General features: G+C 41.0%; 1 protein-coding gene across 9 annotated transcripts in view; it reads left to right on the forward strand.

The window, feature by feature from the left end:
• Positions 1 to 22,356, forward strand: part of NEXN (nexilin F-actin binding protein) — a 49,277-nt gene that overhangs the window by 7,983 nt on the left and 18,938 nt on the right. For 3 of the 9 annotated variants that reach the window (XM_075181950.1, XM_075181949.1, XM_075181953.1), the window contains exons 2-9: positions 8,220 to 8,302; positions 11,811 to 12,002; positions 14,374 to 14,455; positions 15,094 to 15,242; positions 16,889 to 16,930; positions 18,160 to 18,357; positions 18,727 to 18,906; positions 20,466 to 20,654. In XM_075181950.1, the coding sequence (XP_075038051.1) occupies positions 8,276 to 8,302; positions 11,811 to 12,002; positions 14,374 to 14,455; positions 15,094 to 15,242; positions 16,889 to 16,930; positions 18,160 to 18,357; positions 18,727 to 18,906; positions 20,466 to 20,654 (1,059 nt within the window). In that variant the 5' untranslated portion in view covers positions 8,220 to 8,275. The remainder of the gene's footprint in view (positions 1 to 8,219; positions 8,303 to 11,810; positions 12,003 to 14,373; positions 14,456 to 15,093; positions 15,243 to 16,888; positions 16,931 to 18,159; positions 18,358 to 18,726; positions 18,907 to 20,465; positions 20,655 to 22,356) is intronic. The other 6 variants (XM_075181958.1, XM_075181955.1, XM_075181956.1 and 3 more) reach the window with 4 other exon arrangements.

The raw sequence follows: 22,356 nt of genomic DNA on the forward strand, positions 1-22,356 counted from the left end.
CTCGCTTCAACAGAGGCTCATATCATGGAGGCTTAGGGTCCACTTGTGAGGCCAAGGAGTGTTGGTGACAGCTAAGGGCACCACTACCTCGTCCCCCTACCCAACATGAACCCAGACGACAAGCAACCCCCCCATTAGAATCCTGGCCCTAGGATAAGCATATAATAATTGGACCTATTTCTTGAATAAACGGCCAAATCAAAATTTGTATCCATGAGGCGTGTAATATTTATGGCGGTGGATCTCGTGGGCATGATCCCAGTCTGATCAGAGTATGCTATAGCGTTTATAATCTAGTGGCCCGGACCTCTGCAAGGATATTGGGGGTCTATTCATTATAGGGACAAGAGCCCCAAATCCAATGAAAATTGTGATTGTTTGTGCTGACAGCCCCCTGCGATAGCAGAGCATGGGGAAACCAGTGGTACCTGTCCACTGATTGCAGTCGCCATCTCAGGATAGCGATTGCAGCAGCGATAGAGAATAAAATGCTTTATTTAATGAAATGACATTTTTCAATTTAAAAAAATTATTTTTTAACTATTTTTTCCAATATTTTTAAAACATTTTTAGAATCTACTAGTGGAGGCCCGCGGCCGGGCATCCGGTGCACTGCCCTTGTGTGACCTGGCAATCATAGGTCACTCATTCACAGCGTGCCCTTCTGCTCCACGGGAGGTTTCTGTCCTCCCTGAGCTCGCCTTAGGACACCTGCGTTACGATTTGACAGGTGTACCGCCCCAGTCAAACTCCCCAGCGCAGAGGCAAGTCTCTGCGTACCGCTGTCAGCCGGTGTTTCCGCGGAGCTGAGTGTTTTTTGAGATGCGTGCGATATTCTCTTCTATCACTGCTTTTTGTTAGGCTGGGTACAGCAGTTGGTCAAAAAATCTAGGTCGTGGCAGCTTTGGTCAATCCCTCCAATAACTTAACCTTTTTTTCCCCTATAGGCCTTTTTTAATATTATTAATTTGGATTATTGAACCTCTAACATTATTAGCAACACTAAAAGTTTTATTAACTCCCCTCAAATTCCTCTAGTTCTTTTTCTATTGCTGCCAGGGGGTAATTTATATCCAGCTAGTATGAACTTACTCCTGGGAGTATATTTACTTAACTGCAGGTTTGAAAAAGTGGAGATGTTGCCTATAGCAACCAATCAGATTCTAGCTGTCATTTTGTACAATGTACTAAATAAATGATAACTAGAATGTGATTGGTTGCTAGAGGCAACATCTCCACATTTTAGTAAATATACCCTATCTTCCCCAATAATACATAGTGGTATTAAAGCCCCAGATAATTACTAGGACTTCAGGGAACGAAGAAATAATCTTTGCACTTTTCTTAATCACATGTTTATTATACGCTGGTAGAATATATTCCATCTGTAAGGGAATTACCAGCATTTGCATATTAATGCCCCCTATATGTCCTTCCAAGCACAAGGAGACGCCAGTGCAAGATGTTCAACGTCTAATATAAATGCAAGTTATGGCCATGTGCTGTGCATCAATTTTGCACCAAGAGGCTCTGTATAACCAAATTTGATTCCTTTATAATGTCAAAAGGTCAAGAGCTACTAACATTTAAAATATTTCAGTTGGAGACGGATGTGACAATGAATTATTATTACATTGTGTAAAAACAAACTTTACTAGAGATGTTGTAGCGTTAGTGAGTGTCAGAGAATTTCCTGCGGATCAGCCCGGGATCAAGGGGGCAGAAATCCGGTGGGAGTAACAGTGACTGAGTGGGTTCTAATTCCGACTACAGGAGATAACATTGGAATTTGGAATTTGCAGTGATAACAATTCTGACTGGTGGTGAATTCACTGGTTCTCCTTGTAGCCTTCCACCTAGGACAACAGAAATCCCCATGAATATGTACGGTGCATTATCATTTCAGCGTCCGTATGCGATTGGTTGGAACATTTCTCTGCAAGACCGATGTCTCAATAAACGTCAGATGCACATAGGGCATTGTAAAGAGGACACTTCCCCCAAAAAATTCCTGGACACTTTACATGAGAGTAGACACCTTTGACCTCAGCATGGGAAGGATGGTCCCAATTAAAAAGCCCCCTATAAACGGTTGCACTTATTTCCTGTACCCCTGTAAAATTAACATATATCTCCTCTCCCAAGCTCCATAGTTCCCAGGGGCTGGCTGGCAAATTTTAGCCTGGGAACATATTAAAGGACGAAAAATGCAGGTAGACCAGTGACCCAGCCAATGATGGGACCAACGCAGGGGTCAGATGCCCCTCCCAGTCAGCCCCTCACTGCTCCGCTACGGTCTTAGATGATTTTTCCTGGCAGAAGTGTAGACTTGGAAGAGTTTTTTAGGAAATCCAATATAAGGTGTGGTGTAAGACACAGATCACGGTTAAGGTCAATGGAACTTTCATTTATTTTTTCCAAGATGGTACAAATCTCCTTATTCACTTTTGTAGTTTTCGTCTAAGGTCAGAGACTCAAACACTTGTAGGAGAAGAAGGAGACACCCAACAGAATTACCTGAATAACTAAACCCTGAACTGAAATATTTTATTCCCAAGCAGGATCTGCAAAGAGCTGCCTATAGGACTCCAGCTGATAACGTAAAAGAACTAGAGAACAGTGTGACCAATTAAGTAACCAGGAAAGGACTGTGGTAACCAGGAAAAGACTGTGGTAACCAGGAAAGCACTGTGGTAACCAGGAAATCACTGTGGTAACCAGGAAAGGACTGTGATAACCAGGCAAGGACTGTGGTAACCAGGAAAGGACTGTGGTAACCAGGAAAGGACTGTGATAAACAGGAAAGGACAGTGGTAACCAGGAAAGGACTGTGGTAACGAGGAAAGGACTGTGATAACCAGGAAAGGACAGTGGTAACCAGGAAAGGACTGTGGTAACGAGGAAAGGACTGTGGTAACCAGGAAAGCACTGTGGTAACCAGGAAAGCACTGTGGTAACCAGGAAAGGACTGTGGTAACGAGGAAAGGACTGTGGTAATGAGGAAAGGACTGTGATAACCAGGAAAGCACTGTGGTAACCAGGAAAGGACAGTGGTAACCAGGAAACCACTGTGATAACCAGGAAAGCACTGTGGTAATGAGGAAAGGACTGTGATAACCAGGAAAGCACTGTGGTAACCAGGAAAGGACTGTGATAACCAGGAAAGCACTGTGGTAACCAGGAAAGGACAGTGGTAACCAGGAAAGGACTGTGGTAACGAGGAAAGGACTGTGGTAACGAGGAAAGGACAGTGGTAACCAGGAAAGCACTGTGATAACCAGGAAAAGATTGTAGTAATGAGGAAAGGACTGTGGTAACGAGGAAAGGACTTTGATAACCAGGAAAGGACAGTGGTAACGAGGAAAGCACTGTGATAACCAGGAAAGCACTGTGGTAACCAGGAAAGGACAGTGGTAACCAGGAAACCACTGTGATAACCAGGAAAGCACTGTGGTAATGAGGAAAGGACTGTGATAACCAGGAAAGCACTGTGGTAATGAGGAAAGGACTGTGATAACCAGGAAAGCACTGTGGTAACCAGGAAAGGACTGTGATAACCAGGAAAGCACTGTGGTAACCAGGAAAGGACAGTGGTAACCAGGAAAGGACTGTGGTAACGAGGAAAGGACTTTGATAACCAGGAAAGGACAGTGGTAACGAGGAAAGCACTGTGATAACCAGGAAAGCACTGTGGTAACCAGGAAAGCACTGTGATAACGAGGAAAGCACTGTGGTAACCAGGAAAGCACTGTGGTAACCAGGAAAGGACTGTGATAACCAGGAAAGCACTGTGGTAACCAGGAAAGGACTGTGATAACCAGGAAAGGACTGTGATAACCAGGAAAGCACTGTGGTAACCAGGAAAGGACTGTGGTAACGAGGAAATGACTGTGATAACCAGGAAAGGACTGAGGTAACCAGGAAAGCACTGTGGTAACCAGGAAAGGACTTTGGTAACCAGGAAAGGACTGTGGTAACGAGGAAAGGACTGTGATAACCAGGAAAGGACAGTGGTAACCAGGAAAGGACTGTGGTAACGAGGAAAGGACTGTGGTAACCAGGAAAGCACTGTGGTAACCAGGAAAGCACTGTGGTAACCAGGAAAGGACTGTGGTAACGAGGAAAGGACTGTGGTAATGAGGAAAGGACTGTGATAACCAGGAAAGCACTGTGGTAACCAGGAAAGGACAGTGGTAACCAGGAAACCACTGTGATAACCAGGAAAGCACTGTGGTAATGAAGAAAGGACTGTGATAACCAGGAAAGCACTGTGGTAACCAGGAAAGGACTGTGGTAACCAGGAAAGGACTGTGATAACCAGGAAAGCACTGTGGTAACCAGGAAAGGACAGTGGTAACCAGGAAAGGACTGTGGTAACGAGGAAAGGACTGTGGTAACGAGGAAAGGACAGTGGTAACCAGGAAAGCACTGTGATAACCAGGAAAAGACTGTAGTAATGAGGAAAGGACTGTGGTAACGAGGAAAGGACTTTGATAACCAGGAAAGGACAGTGGTAACGAGGAAAGCACTGTGATAACCAGGAAAGCACTGTGGTAACCAGGAAAGGACTGTGATAACCAGGAAAGCACTGTGGTAACCAGGAAAGGACAGTGGTAACCAGGAAAGCACTGTGATAACGAGGAAAGCACTGTGGTAACGAGGAAAGGACTGTGATAACCAGGAAAGCACTGTGGTAACCAGGAAAGGACTGTGATAACCAGGAAAGCACTGTGGTAACCAGGAAAGGACTGTGATAACCAGGAAAGGACTGTGGTAACCAGGAAAGGACTGTGGTAACCAGGAAAGGACTGTGATAACCAGGAAAGCACTGTGGTAACCAGGAAAGGACTGTGGTAACCAGGAAAGGACTGTGATAACCAGGAAAGCACTGTGGTAACCAGGAAAGGACTGTGATAACCAGGAAAGGACTGTGATAACCAGGAAAGCACTGTGGTAACCAGGAAAGGACTGTGGTAACGAGGAAATGACTGTGATAACCAGGAAAGGACTGAGGTAACCAGGAAAGCACTGTGGTAACCAGGAAAGGACTTTGGTAACCAGGAAAGGACTGTGGTAACGAGGAAAGGACTGTGATAACCAGGAAAGGACAGTGGTAACCAGGAAAGGACTGTGGTAACGAGGAAAGGACTGTGGTAACCAGGAAAGCACTGTGGTAACCAGGAAAGCACTGTGGTAACCAGGAAAGGACTGTGGTAACGAGGAAAGGACTGTGGTAATGAGGAAAGGACTGTGATAACCAGGAAAGCACTGTGGTAACCAGGAAAGGACAGTGGTAACCAGGAAACCACTGTGATAACCAGGAAAGCACTGTGGTAATGAAGAAAGGACTGTGATAACCAGGAAAGCACTGTGGTAACCAGGAAAGCACTGTGGTAACCAGGAAAGGACTGTGGTAACCAGGAAAGGACTGTGATAACCAGGAAAGCACTGTGGTAACCAGGAAAGGACAGTGGTAACCAGGAAAGGACTGTGGTAACGAGGAAAGGACTGTGGTAACGAGGAAAGGACAGTGGTAACCAGGAAAGCACTGTGATAACCAGGAAAAGACTGTAGTAATGAGGAAAGGACTGTGGTAACGAGGAAAGGACTTTGATAACCAGGAAAGGACAGTGGTAACGAGGAAAGCACTGTGATAACCAGGAAAGCACTGTGGTAACCAGGAAAGGACTGTGATAACCAGGAAAGCACTGTGGTAACCAGGAAAGGACTGTGGTAACGAGGAAAGCACTGTGGTAACGAGGAAAGGACTGTGATAACCAGGAAAGCACTGTGGTAACCAGGAAAGGACTGTGATAACCAGGAAAGCACTGTGGTAACCAGGAAAGGACTGTGATAACCAGGAAAGGACTGTGATAACCAGGAAAGGACTGTGGTAACCAGGAAAGGACTGTGGTAACCAGGAAAGGACTGTGATAACCAGGAAAGCACTGTGGTAACCAGGAAAGGACTGTGGTAACCAGGAAAGGACTGTGATAACCAGGAAAGCACTGTGGTAACCAGGAAAGGACTTTGGTTAGTTCTTACTCAACTTTCCTTGGTGGATTATAGAATCCACTGTTATCCCTATTTCAATGTGTTCGCCATGCAAGGTTTTCTACAGGATGGTTTCCTTAGGGCGTCCAGTCTGTACAACAATGTCTGTGTGTTTATATTATGCTATTATTGACCATCATACTGTGTAGATAGTTGTTTATTTTTTTGCTAATGTGGACACACTCGGATGCATACACTTTAGGGAAAACACATATGGCAGTGTCTCGCAGTTGTAGGTACTCCGTTGTTGTAGTTGTAGTGACTCCCTTGTTGTAGTTGTAGGTACTCCCTTGTTGTAGTTGTAGGTACTCCCTTGTTGTAGTTGTAGGTACTCCCTTGTTGGTATAGCTGCCCTTTTCTGCTGCTAATTTTGGTAAGAAAGTGACTGTCGAGTCAGCTGAGAAAAATATTCAAGTAGCTCAAATCCAACAAATAAAAATCGATTACACCCACTCATTTTTTTTAACACTATTTTTAACGTGTACTTTGTTTTGGTTTCCTTGGTTATTATAGACCTATTGTTAGTTTGTTTTACAAAAGTAACTTTTCATAAAAAAAACTGTTTGTAGCCATTGGCAGACAGTTCACTTTCCGATATTAAATGCAAACCAAGAAAACACAACATTTGCTGTAGCAGAGGTGACTTTCCAAGTCTCACAAAACCTGTTCTCCTTATTCCTTGTGATCACATAGGTGTCTTGTTTTCTTCAGTGCAAGTAACATCTGTTCTCATATTGTCACCCCAACGAGACTAGATGGCAAGCTCTCCTGAGCAAGGCCATATCTACCGTCTGTCTCATGTCTCCATTTCCTCCTATGTACTTATGTTCTATCTATGATTTGTTACACCGACTGTCCGGCTCTGCAGAATTTTGTGACACCCTAAAAATAGACGCCGATGATGACTTTGTCATCTAGACTGGAAGTAGCCAGCTGCCAGCTAAATATATATGTGAGTCCTAATTAAAGGACTAAGTCAGACCCTGCATTATTATTTTAACACATCAACATTTCTATCCCAGTGGGTTTGTGCCTTATATACTCTGTAGCCAAATATCGCACTGGATGAGGTTATTATAGTTCTATTAATCTGCAGTGCTTCCTGAAGAAGGGTACTTCTGAAATGATGGTGGGTTGAATTAATTAGGATGTAGAGACTCGCTAACATTTGCTGTCTGTCAGGGCTGGGGGAAAGGACAGTATTATGATGTGAGGAGGGGAATGGAGACAGCAGGAAGCCACAGACTGAGAGGTATATAGTGGAAGGAGCAGGGTCCTCCAGCAGCACAGAGTATATCAGGAGATGAGTGATGTGTTAGTGAGGACAAGGCTGCGTGTGACGGGGGCAGTGACATGATATGAGGAGGGGAATAGAGATAGCAGGAAGCCACAGACTGAAAGTTATATAGCGGAAAGAGCAGGGTCCTGTAACAGCACAGAGTATATCAGGAGATGAATGATGTGTTAGTGAGGACAGAACTGCATGTGACAGGGGCAGTGACATGATGTGAGGAGGGGAATGGAGGCAGCAGGAAGCCACAGACTGAGAGTTATATAGTGGAAGGAGCAGCAGGGGCGGATCTAGAAAACTACTGTACCCGGGGCGATTTAGGCCCCGCCCCTTTCTAACATCTTAGGCTGCCGACGGCTGCACACTATGTGCAGGTCCGTCCAGCTGTGACAGGCAGGGACAGTGTGCTGCCCGGCTGCTCTGATTAAGTAGTGATGTAAGACACCCGTCAAGCCGAGGGGAAGATTCTGATGTAAAATGCACATTAAGTTAATTTCAATTATGGAACAAATTTGTTTTTTAATTTGTTTATTTTTAATAACAGCATAAATATTATTTTCCCAAATATAAAAATATTGACCCAATTTTGGTAAATGGATTTGCTCATCTCACTAAGCTGCCAATTATTATTTCAACATGAAAAGGATGAAACTCTGCAAGACGGAGACCATGAAGGTGTAGAGGGTACAAATGTATAGGTCAAAAACCCTGCTGTCTGCGTGTTTAAACATCTGTATATAACTTTATTGTTTAGTCTTTTTGAAATTGAACAGCTCAGACTTTCTATATCGCTTTCATTCTGACCACTGAGCCAGACCAATAAATAAAATACAGGACCTGGAATAGCTTTACCTGATTTATATCCTCTTTTCAGGTTGAACCCTACAGAAATCTGATTAACGGGGCAACAGAAGGGAAGGGATACTAATCATGAATGACGTGGCCCAAAAGACGGAGGTAGGTACATTAAACGTATAAATGTGTAATAAACACTTGACATGCTATGTAATTATGTATGTAAGGTCTGTGTATACAACTATGTTCTAGAGATATTGTCAATTATTAAAAAAGGTCATTGCTGAGTGACCTCTCATTCCAAGTTATTAGTACATTGGTCAAGTTACCTATCATACCGGGTGATCTAGCACAGAACCTGAAAGTGATCTAGGGCTAGATTTACTAAGCTGCGGGTTTGAAAAAGTGGGGATGTTGCCTATAGCAACCAATCAGATTCTAGCTTTCATTTATTTAGTACTTTCTACAAAATGACAGCTAAAATCTGATTGGTTGTTTTAGGCAACATCTCCACTTTTTCAAACCCGCAGGTTAGTAAATCTAGCCCCTAATCTGAATCCTTTTATTCCTTTGTGCCTAGTAATGTACATGCAGCACACAGTCTGTGGGCTATGTGCCTGTCATATCTTTGCCTGCTCCCTGGCCTATTTGAGGCCATCCTGACCCTGGTCACGCTCCCTAATTACCCAATGTTGTTATGTTGTAACGTCAATCATTTCCCACCAGGCCAAGTGCAAAAATAGTGTATTATGCCTTTGCAAACATAATAGTAATGTCGAAATGTTTACTGACATTTGTTTTTTTCAGCGTGACACATATTCTCTCTTCGTTGTAAAAATCTAAATTTACATGCCTCTATATAGCTGGTGCTCCTGCTGTTTTGATCTGACTATCAAATAGCAACAAAGTCACACAGACACCCTCTAAATCCCGAAATATAGCTACAAGCAATGAAGGAAGTGGTGTCGACTAGAGATGTGAAACTTGTTGCAATTTTGACAGTTGATTAGGCCATTTAATACCTAATTGGTCACAACTTGCTTCGTGTATGACCCTAAAAAGGTTGCGGATCCCAAGCAGCAGCTGCTGTTTCTATCAGCTGTGAAACCGAACGTTCTGTAAATCTGGCTGGGCGATGACCACATATATGGGCATTGCTCTACCTTGCCAATGTCATCCTAATATTCTGCTCTAGTGCTTAGCAGCAGGGTCTCTCCATTTTAGCTACTCTACGGTTGGTGTATTAATCATACTTGCCACCCTTTTTAAATTTCTTTCCGAGAGATCACAGGCAGGGGGGTGTGGTTGGAGGGTGGGAGGGGCAAGACACGGTGAATCGCGTCATTTTGGCCCAGCCCCCTGCATCAAAATGCCGTTTTGTCGCGGGGTGGTGGGGCCAAAATGACGCGATTCACCGCGAATCGCGTCATTTTGACAGCAAGATGCCGTTTGCGGGATATTTGCCTGCTCTCCCGGGAGTCCAGGAGACCTATCCGAATTTCGGGAGTCTCCTGGACATTCCGGGAGAGGTGGCAAGTATGGTATTAATCTCCTGATGGATTTCATGTACAGTATTTATGCACCAAATCCATTGTTTAGTATTCACTGAATCATACAAAAGATCTACTGAATATTGAACTAAATTCATCCTCTAATTTGCTTATTAGAAGGAAGAGTCATTGTTTTACCTTTTATTATAATTTTATCTCCTGTAAGTGATTAATCGGTGTCCTGTGCATTAAAATTCTAAACAAAATTAATAATATCCTCAGTAAAACTTGGTCTTGAAAGTTTACGTACCTGAGACCTGGCATTCAGTCTTCTTGCTGCCTGCGCTGATCTCCGGGTTTGTACATCCTGATAAGCTTTAGAATATTACAGAACTAATGCTGGGTTTTGACAACACTGATAGTTTGATTGAGGCAGCTCAGCTACAGAAGGGAGCCCTAAAGAAGGGTCTGTAACAGGGGCGTAATTGCTGCTGTAGCTGGTAGGAGGCCTGGCAGTCAGGGTGGGTCGGGTGTTGCATGTCCTGGTTACATACGCAAACCGAGGGGAGGTTCCTAGTACCTGGAAACCCCCCTCCAAGCCTGGGACACTGTATAATTGAGGTGGCTGGACGCTGCCCACGCTTCACATGGCTCTGCTTGAGAAGGGAGAGCTGTGTGCACCTAACAGTAGTACACGTAGCATTGCCCATGTATATTATGGGGATAGGAAGAGTTGGAGAGCAGCCAAGCCCTGTCTAAAATTATAGCTACGCCCCCATGCATGCTGGTCACGCCCACTGGTGGCGTGGTGTGGAAACCCCCCTCTACAAATCCTGCGTTTGCCTCTGTGGTTGGTTGCCAATACCAGAATGGATGTGATGATGTGTGTTCTACCTGCATCACATGGATTTACCCTGGGATCCTTTATTTCCCACCACAAGCCAAAAACATACTGGAAGGTTAAATGCTGTGTGTGTGTGTGTGTCTGTGTCTGTGTGTGTCTGTGTGTGTGTGTGTGTGTGTGTGTGTGTGTGTGTCTGTGTGTGTGTGTGTGTCCGCAGTAGGGAATTAGATTGTAAGCTTCAATGGGGCAGGTAATGATGTGAATGAATAAACATGTGACTGTACAGCGCTGTATAATATATAATATTATATAAATGAATGGAAATAATAATCATATTAACGAGACAATCAGCAGAGCTACTCTCAAGCAGACTGTCAGGTCAGTTAATCTAAGCAGTTCTCTTCCATACAATACAACTAAGAATGTAATGAACTAATTTAGGATGTAGCTGAATCCTCAAAAATGGATTTGGCCAAAATCCTAATCCAAAATGTTGTTAAAAACTTACCTGTGCAAAAGAAAATGAATGTTTCTATCAAGTGTGTGAGAGTCTTACACCTGCTATTGTTATAGATTAGAAATATCTTTCATATGAGGTCATATTAAGGTTCTTATTTCTTTTCAATATAAATTTGTACTATCCAATAATTGTGGTATAGACACAAAATATAAATACTAAATATTATATGTTAGTGTGAAAATATAAATCATTACAGTGACACTATTATCAAAATGGTATAAATTAATTTTTGTTTTTAAATATAATATTTCAAAATATATTGCACATGAAGTCTCATTTATCTCTTATTATAGGAGATCCACCTTATTCAGTTTAATTTATCAAACCTTCTAAAAGGAAAAGTGGAGGTGTTGCCCATAGCAACCTATCAGATTCTAGCTGTCATTTATCTAACACATTCTAGAACATGATAGCTAGAATCTTATTGGTTGCTATGGGCAACACCTCCAATTTTCCTTTTCAGAAACTTTGATAAATCTACCCAGCCTTGTATGCAGCTTTGGTAGCCTGATCCTGCTGCACGAGTGAATAAAGAGATATTATAAATTGGGCAACGCAAGGGTTCAATGAAGTTTGTGGTTACAAATTAATAACAGAGAGAAGAAACTCTAAATTGAAATGTTATTGATGTAACATCGATAACAGACAGTGCCCCACTTAAAATAATAAAAATAATAATGCTATTGTGCGTCTCCTTCTAAGTACTGTTCTGAGAAAGTGCAGATCCCTTTTCTCTCCTGTATTTTTCTATCCGTCTGTTTTTCCCTAACGTCTATCTTGCTCTTCTGTCTTTCCTGATTTTTTCTCTTTTCCAAGATTCTGCTTTCTACATGTAAACCTGTCCAAAAATGCTATGTCCCCAAGCTTGACAAGGGAGATGTAATGAATAAGTTTGAAGCCATGCAGAAAGCCAGAGAGGAACGCAGCCAGCGGAGAAGCACGGACGAGCAACAAAGGAGGAAAGAGCAATATAATAGAGAGAGGATCTGGAACAAAAGGAAACAAGAGGTTCTCTGTCCTGCTGTTGTATAGTCGTTATTATTACATTATGCTCCGTTGTTTCCCCCATTTTGTTTACACGACAGTATTGGGGCTGTGTTACTGTAAATGAAATTGGGGCATAGTATCTGGGATATATAGAACATGTAAAGAACAAGATTTTAGTAAAACAATTGCAAGTAAAACTCAGCATGCTAGCATGTATTCAAATGAAGGCATCGCTTCGTGTAGTTGTTAAGGTTACACTTTCCCCATACCAAACCCAAGAAGAATAGGTCACTGCTTTATTTTATGGTGTAGATTAATGTAGTTTTATTTGTTTCTGTTCTCATTAAAATAACTTGGCCAACAAATTGGATGTATGAACTTTGTGTCATATACAGATTGTTTCACGTATATAGTTTGCGGCAGATCCTATTACAGTTATCTTTGTTAACTTTTCATTGTGATCTTTGTAATGCTCTAAATAGCAACAGTTGTCTATCTCCAAGAATGTTCACAGATAAGGTTGATGCAGGGGTATGATTAACTATAGGTTGGACTAGTCCTGTGAGTAATTTCACTTTATATTTGTTTCCAATTTGTTACACTTGTGTATGAACCTGCACCTAGAGACATTGATGTGTAACTCGCCTTTATGAAAAATTAAGTTCATATATACAACTTGTTTATTTTTATTCAGCCGTTATATATATATATATTTTATGCTCTTTTTTGTTGTGGAATTCTTACTGGAAATTTGACTTTCTTTGCAGGTTTTTATTCTAACATGGGTCAAATGAGGTATCCACCAAACTTTCCCCAATGATGAGAACTGTTTTGGACATAGTTTAGCTGTTTTTGTAGATGAGGTGAAAAGTGCAGTGTCTCTTCATTTTGGCAATATATAGCAGCTGTGTGGAATGAAAGAGGAAAACAGCTAAAATAGTAGCAGTATCTTGGTTCTTCAGAGATGAAGACAAAGGGCTCTGTTAATGCTGTTTATATCATTCTAAGGTCTCTCTCCCTAATTATATCAATCGTTTTCGAATCTAGTTGTTGTTCTTGAACATGTCAGATTTTAGGGGTCTCTCTTGTACAGTGCGGGTAGAAGAGTAGAAATAACTGTAACATTTGTATATGTGTTGTGTGCACATTAACCCCATATTGACTGGTGCGTTCGTGCTCTTCATAACCAGACCAAGGGCTATATTTACTAAGCTGCAGGTTTGAAAAAGTGGGGATGTTGCCTATGGCAACCAATCAGATTCTAGGGGGCGTATTCAATTGACGGCGGGATCGCCGAAAATACCGCGCTCCAAAAATATTACCGTTAATACGGTAATATCTCGCTGAATTTCAGCTCGCAGGTCCCTGAGCTGAAAAACTGTATTGCTTTCCAATGTACTTCCCCCTGATGGTATGCAACATTTACACACCTGTACAAAGCACCTGTGATCTCCATCTTTAGGATAGGCATAAGGATATATAGGGCCGGGAGTTGATAGACCAAAATTGGGGGCCGGAGAATTTATTGCATCTTTAAGGTAAAATATGTTTGGTGTGTAAAATGCATCTGTGTCACATGGGATGGGTGGACACAGTTTAGATGGGCTGGGAAAGACATTAGAACATACTTGCCTACGCTATGGAGATTTCGGAGGAGAGGTCGAAGGGACAAGTGCAGGGGGGCATGATGATGATGCAATTCAGGTCATCGCAGCCCCTCCCCGTGCTGTGAGACATTGCGATTGGCATCATCGCACAGCAGGGGGCCAGGCTTTGATAAGAAAATTGACATTGAATTGTGTCATCAAGGCTCTACCCATTTCAGAAAAAGAAGAGTGATCCAGCAGAATGGTCTACTCTGTCGGGAGTCAGGGAGGACTCTAAGAAATTCTGGAGTCTCTCGGACATTCAGGGACAATAGACAAGTAGGAGTTAGTTGAGTGGCAGGGACAATGTTTCTTACTTCCTAATCTTTATTTTTTTGTTCATTTTATGATTATATTTTTACTATTTCTTTCCATTTTATGTAACTTTTTAGCATTAACGTCCATGTCTCCCCTGACCCTCAGCAAGCTTAGATCATGTCTAACAGTGATCTAATGCTAGTTGGCTTGTTCTCCTGCCCTAATATGGCCAGTCCCCTCTTAGAGATAGTCCTGGTGACATCAATGAAATCCAGGTGCTACCGCTGTTTTCTAACAACCTACGTTTTGTGAAGTGAACGCACCTGATGTAAATATATAGCAGACAGACAGCAAGTGGCTTTCATGTACCGTTGTATGTGACCTCTTCAGGTTTCACCTGCGCAAAATTAGTGACCTTCCTGAAGAATGTATCACGTAGCTTCATCAGTCTACGCTCTAATAACCAGCACTCTGTTTAACTTTACCAGATGAAAGAATTGCTAGCATCTGACGATGAAGAGGATAATACATCTAAACAAGTGGACAAGGGATATGTCCCAAAGCTCACCGGTAAGTCAGATAAATTAATGAGAACACAGATCACTAAATGAGAGTTTGACCTTTCAGCAACATAAAGTAACTTTCAAGCGCTGAATACAAGACTTCAGCGCCCCCTTGTGGCCATTCACAAAAGTTCCTCTATAACATTATACAAGTATTATCAGTTGCAAAGAATATATATATATTTTTATTAAGCTCTGTTTATATAAAACCAACCTATTAAGCCACGATTTACAATCAGAGAATGTTTGTTCATTTGCATCAGTCCCCTCCCCAGTGGAGCTTACAATCTAATTTCCATACCACAAACAGAGACTAGGCCCAATTTAGTCTGAACCCAATTAACCTACCCGTTTGCCTTTTATATAGATAAAAGATTCAATAGATTGATATTGATGTGTATGACTCTTTATTTTTTATTATGTGTGCCACTGTTATGTATCTTGAGTAAAAAGCTTCTTTCATATAATTTCTTCCCTCTTATTATATATAGCGCTGCTTACAATATTAATAATATTATCAGTAATAAGTCAAGCCATGTTAATGAATCTTGCGACTGCTCCTGGATGCTTGGATAATAACATCCACCACCGCTCAACTCTTTCTGTTCAACGGTAATTAAAGCATACTTTTATTTTATATGACAGGAACAGTTAAGGGAAAATTTGCAGAGATGGAAAAACAAAGGCAAGATGAGGAGAGGAAGAGGATGGAAGAGGAGAGGAAGCGGCGGCTTGAGCAGGACTTAAAAGAGAAGCGGAAAATCCAGCGTGAACTGGCCAAGAAAGCGGAAGCGGTAAGTCTACCGCAGCTCAGCCCCGATACTCAGCTCCGTCAGATCAACGGACTTAGTTGAGTACAGCAATGGGTACTGAACCTTTAGTTATACCTTAATTATTCTACCCATGACTATAGTTTCTGCATATCATCTTCCATATATTGGGTTTGGCTATAAGACTTAAGTATTTTAGGTTCAACTCAAGGGGCCTGATTCATTAAGGATCTTAACTTAAGATACTTCTTATTTCAGTCTCCTGGACAAAACCATGTTACAATGCAAGGGGTGCAAATTAGTATTCTGTTTTGCACATAAGTTAAATACTGACTGTTTTTTCATGTAGCACACAAATATCAACTTTAAATATCAGTGTACAAATAAGCTATCAAGTATTTGTGTGCTACATGAAAAAATAGTCAGTATTTAACTTATGTGCAAAACAGAAAACTAATTTGCACCCCTTGCATTGTAACATGGTTTTGTCCAGGAGACTTAAATAAGAAGTATCTTAAGTTAAGATCCTTAATGAATCAGGCCCAAGATCACCATATTCAGATCATTCAGCCCTTTTCTTTACGTTTCCCTGTTAGGATTTGAACATATCAAGATTGCTACTTGTAGCCTGGGTTATGCTCAGTTTTCCCAGTGATGAACAGAGTAGTGGCTTTTAGCGGAATCTCAGGATAGAGCTTGTTACCCTGCTCCATCCTGATCTTCCGCTATAGTCCATGTAAATATTGTCACCATGGGAATCAATGTAGCCTATTGGAGGGTTTGTATTTTTATATTCAAAATGAAGAGAGCGCAGCTACATAAAACAATTGTATATCTATTCTTTTATGCGTTCACAGCTGCAAACTAGCATATACTTCTTATACCTGAAAACATGATAGATAAAATCCTTATTTCATAATAAACCCAACACCACAATCAAAGTTGCTGTGTTATTGGGTTCTTTTCCACTAACCCTATGAGCTGACACTCTACTGCTTTTCTCTTCATAGAGAATGAGAAATAGCCCCCTGGAGGTGGGCTAATTATTTCATATTTATTGCTTTTAGTCTTTTGTTCATATTTACAGATATATAATATTTATTTTTCTACCACTACTGGGTATAGTACAGCCCACAAAATAATAATACCCCATGTGAAAGAGCTTTTAGAACCTCTATCTTTAACATGTATAAGCCAAAAAAGGAAATTTCAGTTTAATTCATCTATATTTAAATCAAGCATACTCTAAATTCTGAGCCATAGGTTCAAAGGACTTCAGAACGCCCGGCTCATCCTATGGTGCTGGGTGAAGTTGAACGGACTTCCATTGTTGTGCAGTGGTAACGAGGCCTGTGTGCTCAAAGCTTTTGCAGAAACTTGTTTTAGAGACGTGAGCAGAAGACATCCTAGCATTGAGCTACAACAAAACATCTGTCTTCCATAAGGTCTATAATCTTTCCACTTCAGGAGTCTTCGGTAGGGACTGGCATTGTATAATTACCTTGTGGTATTTTGATTTATAGGTGTATAGGTGATATTTTCCCTGTTCTCCGGAGGTCTTTGGAGGTTATAAACAGTTTATTTTTGAGGCACAAAGGCAGTTGTATCTCTTTTTGATTTTGCAAGGTAAACACAGCAGAGTTTGACAATATGAAATTCTCATTTAATAGATTGAGGACATTAACTCTGGTGGAAGTGACTTGGACATGGAGGTAAAGAGCAAATCATTCAATTAAAGATCCTTCTTTTTTATATTAATTCCTGTTTAATTTGTTTTTCCTTCTGCTTCTTCTATCATCGTTTTCACTAATACTCACTTGATGATGCAGAAAGAGCTCATTTATAAGCTCAGAAGAGTATAAACCAGATAACCGATGATACACTTAAGGGGGTATTCAATTGTTGCACTGGACCGCAAAAAAACGAGCGTGTTAAAACTATTACCGTTTATACGGTAAACTTGCGCGTAAAAACCGTTAATACGGTAGTTTACTCGCTGAATTTCATCTCGCAGCTCAGGGAGCTGCAAGATGAAATTCAGCGAGTAATTACCGTATAAACGGTAATAGTTTTAACGCGCTCGTTCTTCCGGCGGCCGGCCCTTAGATTTTATTTTTGGGTTACATAGTCTGTAGTCATGGTAGCAGAGTTTCTTTTTCTTTGCTATAGTAGCTGTGGTACAATTCGATAATGAATCTGCTTTGATGTTGTAGTTTTGTAGATGACTAAAGAGCTTTTATGTGGTCTGGTCTTCATTGGAAAGCGATATAAGTTTTTAGTGTCATTAAAGGGACCATTTAATGTAGGACTTGTCACATGGTGATCAATTATTGTTGTGGACTATATTTTAGAGATATTTACGGTGATCTGTTATGTATAAAAAGAGACGAACTGGTCTGTATAAGCCAAACTTACGATCATGAAGACTTCAAACAAAAAAACGTAACTTTATAGTATTAAATTAATCTTTCCACATAGTCCTAGGTATTGTATTTCCAAACACCAACACAAAATAGTTTTGTTTGTTCCATGGTAGAAATTAACACCTATGACTTTCCAAAACATCCATTAATTTCTTACCTTCATCATTTTCTAATACTGGGTCGGACCAGGTTGGGTGTTTTTGTTTGGACCTGCAAAATAGTCTTTCATAGATGTCTTAATAGCACACAATTATTTATCAAAATATATAATTTACGAGTTCTCCAGAAGTTGCAGATCCTGTCTATGAACGACTATTCCTGTGGTTTACAAACATATCTCCATGAGGAACGTATTCCAGCAGTCAGGATTCTAGTTCTGTATTAACTCTTCCTCTATTATAAACTAACCTTCTTCCTTCTTAGAGATGGATTATGCAGTTTTAGATCCTTGGGTTTCCTTTTAGCAAAAACATTAGGAAAATTCTCAACTAACCAAGGAGAGTGTTTATTTCAAACAGGAAGGAACGGATGAAGTAGAAGTAGTTGTCACACCAGTCAAATCAGTCAGGTCTCCCGGCAAAATAAATGTAAACTTTGAAGATTTGGAGAAAGAAAGGGAAGAACAAGAAAGAAAAGTACTCGAGGAAGAGAAAAGGAAAAGATACGATGAGCACAGGAAATCATTCCGAGAATCAAAGAGGCGTTCTACGGCTATGGTAATGGTTAGATGCTGGTGTGTTTTCTGTATCGTGTCTTTTGTCCTTCTCGTAGTTATCAGATTTACTTAGAATACACAAGGTAATTATTCCCACTAGTGACATTGTGGTCGTATGTCCAGAGCACTACCAATCGAAATCGTGGAGACAGGAGTGCTCAAATAGGGTTGCACTGAAGAAATATGTCTCTGTTTTTGTGGTAGTTTACATTTGTGATTTTACCAGTTTGGAAAGATTAAACATGACCATAGTGTCATTGAACTTGTCACTCTTAGAGTAGGCAGAACTTTGTTGTTGATAACACGTAAGCATTCCAAATGTTTTTCTCAAGTTCTGAAAAGCATCTGCCCACACATCTTATTTCCTAAGGATGAGACAGAGACCCAAGACAAGAAGAGCAAAGAGCAAGTAACGCCTGGTAAACTGAAGTTGACCTTTGAAGAAATAGAGAAACAGAGGCAAGAGCAGCAGAGGAAGCTGGCAGAAGAGGAAGCTCGCAATCGGTTAGAGGAAGAGAGACGGGCCTTTGAGGAAGCGAGACAGCACGTGGTAAAAATGGGCTTTGTTCTACAGTTCGTCTGGTCTCCGTACAGTTACTTGAATAGATTAACAAATCATATACGTTCACTGACCACTTTTTAACATTATAAGTTTCTATACATGACCATACCCAAAAACATTTAGGAAGAGCAAATATCTCTAAAATACTCAGATCTATAATTCATAGTCCTTCTCTGGTCAATATCTCCATCAGTCCAGCATTGACCATTCTTGTATAGACTTAAGAAATTGCTTTTGGTTGCATAAGTTTCCTTTGAGAGGAGAGGAATGAATCGCAGAGTAAGAGAAACAGTGAATTAGTACCTAGGCTGCCAAAGTTCGCAGATTTAGAAGAGAGATGTGAAGTCCTGTAAATAGATCACTATTATAAGTTCATTAAAGCAATTGCAACTAAATGACTTAGTGTCTCAGTTAAAAAACTGAAGCAATTAGAGCTTTGTAAGTATTATGCTCCACAAATATATGTCTGATAATGTCTACAAAATTCATGTTGATTCCTTCTACAGTAGCAGTCTGTTAAATAGATATATAATATACTTAACCTCAGGCCATTTGAATTTACAGGAAATCATGTACATTTAGAAGGATAAGTGTTACAAAGTTAAAATGTACCAACCAAAACCACACAGCTCCCCATTTGCTGACCATACTCATTACTTCTTGCACAAATAAATTGCAGATATAAGTGCAGCACTGGTAGCTGAAGGGTCTGTAGACCTCATCTTCCAGACGAGCATCAATTTTATTTTCCCTGGGATTCTATAGAGCTGCGGACACCACCATAGTACATTTGCTTGTGTTCCAATATGCATAAGGAACGTATGTGCAAGAGGTTGGCCCAGAACTGTTTTATAAAGAGAAGTAATTACCATTCAGCTGCTCGGGCAGATTATTGCACTAAATAATTTCTGCTACTGTAATGGTATGTCAAGGTAAGCCATAGCATTTATTTTCATAGTAATCTGCAAAATATCACCGAGACCAATGCATTGATCTGAGTTTCTCTAACTGGAGCACCTTATGTGGGGTTGTGGGATCTCAATTTACCAAGTCCTAAATCCCCCTTGTCCTATATTCAATAATTCTGGCAATGCTCCCACTTGGTACCAGGACATGAACCTCTACTATATACAGCAAGCATGCATACAAAAGGTAACTGGGACAAACGGAGGATGGGTGCCATTTTCTATATAGATATGCAGAATAATAACGATCCCTTTGTGTGTGGAAAAATATATATCTATATATATATCTATCTATATATATATATATATATATATATATATATATATATATATATATATATATATATATATTATATATATATATATATATATATATATATATATATATATTATATATATGCAGTGTTTTGAACCAAAATTAAACAAGCTAAATTGATCTATTTGTATTGGTATCTGCTCTTAAGTTCCCCCACCACACAATCTCCAACAGATCTTTAATTCCTTCACGTTCCTCCAAAACAAATTGACAATTCTAAAAAGAAGTGAAGACATTCCTAACTTTTCAGCATGTGTTTTTCAAAGGTCGATGATGACGAAGAAGATGAGAGATGGAATGCACACAAAGAAGAATTCCGTCCGGGCAAATTGAAGTTGAGTTTTGAGGAATTAGAGAGACAGAGGAAAGAGGAGGAGAGGATGAGAGCAGAGGAGGAAGCAAGGAACAGGATAGAAGAAGAAAAAAAACTGTTTGCTGAAGCCAGGAAAAGCATGGTAGTGTAGAGTTTAGTTTACATCTCTCAAGATCTCCCGATTCTGCATTAACTTCCTTTTGCTTCCAGAAGGCATGACATTGTGATACAACTTCGGTTGGACCTTGTGGAAGCAACAGGATTCCACTGTTTTGTTTTTTGTTTGTTCAATCTAAGCAGCCGTTATACATTTTTGAAACAGTTCGTAAAATTGTCATACTTAAGGTTTTGCAAATCTCTTGTTCACATAAGTACATAAAAAATGTAATTTAATCCTTGTGCATAATACAGGTTATGTAATAGACGAGGTAATTAGATGGTTGATGTATACCCATTACCTAAACACATTGCAGGCAACCTTTTTGTGGACTGCACCAATAGTCATGAATATTATTATTATTATTATTATTATTATTATTATTATTATTATTTATTTATAAGGCACCACAAGGTTTCCGCAGCGCCGAACACAGTACAAACGATGGACAGTACAGGGAATAACAGTACAGAACAATAAACGAGTAATACCAAGACTTCAGATGCTCCAGGAAAAGCAAAAATATTGAGGTTGGAGCAGAAGAGAAGGTAGAGAGACAGGAGGGAGAAGGGCCCTGCTCATTAGAGTTTACATCCTAAAGGGAGGGCAAACAGACAATCGGCACAGAGTGAGTCAGAGGAGGGGAGCAAGCGCACCCTTTTCAAAGGAGGAGCCAGGAGATGAGAGCGAGCATGGAAAGAGGGTTAAGTGGAGGGCTGGTAAGCTTTGAGGAAGAGATGAGATTTGAGTGCCCGTTTGAAGGAGCACAAGTTAGGGGATAGACGGATGAGGGAGGTCATTCCAGTGCAAGGGGGCAGCTCGGAGAAGTCTTGAATTCTGGAGTGGGATGAGGTTATTAGAGTGGAGGAGAGGCGACGGTCATTGGCCGAGCGCAGGGACCGGGCGGGAGTGTGGATGATAAGGAGATTGGAGATATAGGGGGCAGTAGACTGGGAGAGGGCCTTGTAGGTGAGGGTAAGAAGTTTGAAAAGGATTCGATAGGAGAAGGGGAGCCAGTGAAGGGCAAGGCAGAGAGGGGAGGCAGAAGAGGAGCGGCAAGAAAGGAAGATAAGCCTGGCCGCCGCATTGAGTATAGAACGAAGGGGGGCAGGGCGAGAGCGGGGGAGGCCGGTGAGGAGAAGATTACAGTAGTCCAGCTGGGAAATGATGAGCGCGTGGATAATAGTTTTGGTTGCTTCATTAGATAGGAAGGGCCGGATGCGGGCAATGTTGCGAAGTTGAAAGCGACAGGATTGGGCAAGAGATTGAATGTGGGGGGTAAAAGAGAGGGAGGAGTCGAGGGTGACTGCATTCTATTAATTCACTACAAACGAGGGTAGATTATCCTCATGGATATGTTTGGCGTTTGTATGCTCTCCCTGCATTTGTGTGGGGTCGCTCCTGGGTTTTCCGGATTCCTCCCACACTCCAAAAACACACTGATGAGCTAACTGGCTTCTTACAAAATTACTCCTAGTGTGTGTGTCTATGTGGTCATGTGGTAGTGAGAACAGATTGTAAGCTCCACTGAGGCAGGGACTGATTTGAATGATTACATATTCTCTGTAAAGCATTGCCTAATATGTAGGCACTATATAAAAAAACGTAAATAAATAGTATTGGTCCAGCTCACAAACCGGCTGCATGCAATGAGAATAGGCACCAATATGTATGAGGGTAGGTACTC

The sequence above is a fragment of the Mixophyes fleayi genome, chromosome 8, assembly GCF_038048845.1.
Source record: "Mixophyes fleayi isolate aMixFle1 chromosome 8, aMixFle1.hap1, whole genome shotgun sequence".
Classification (NCBI taxonomy): domain Eukaryota; kingdom Metazoa; phylum Chordata; class Amphibia; order Anura; family Limnodynastidae; genus Mixophyes; species Mixophyes fleayi.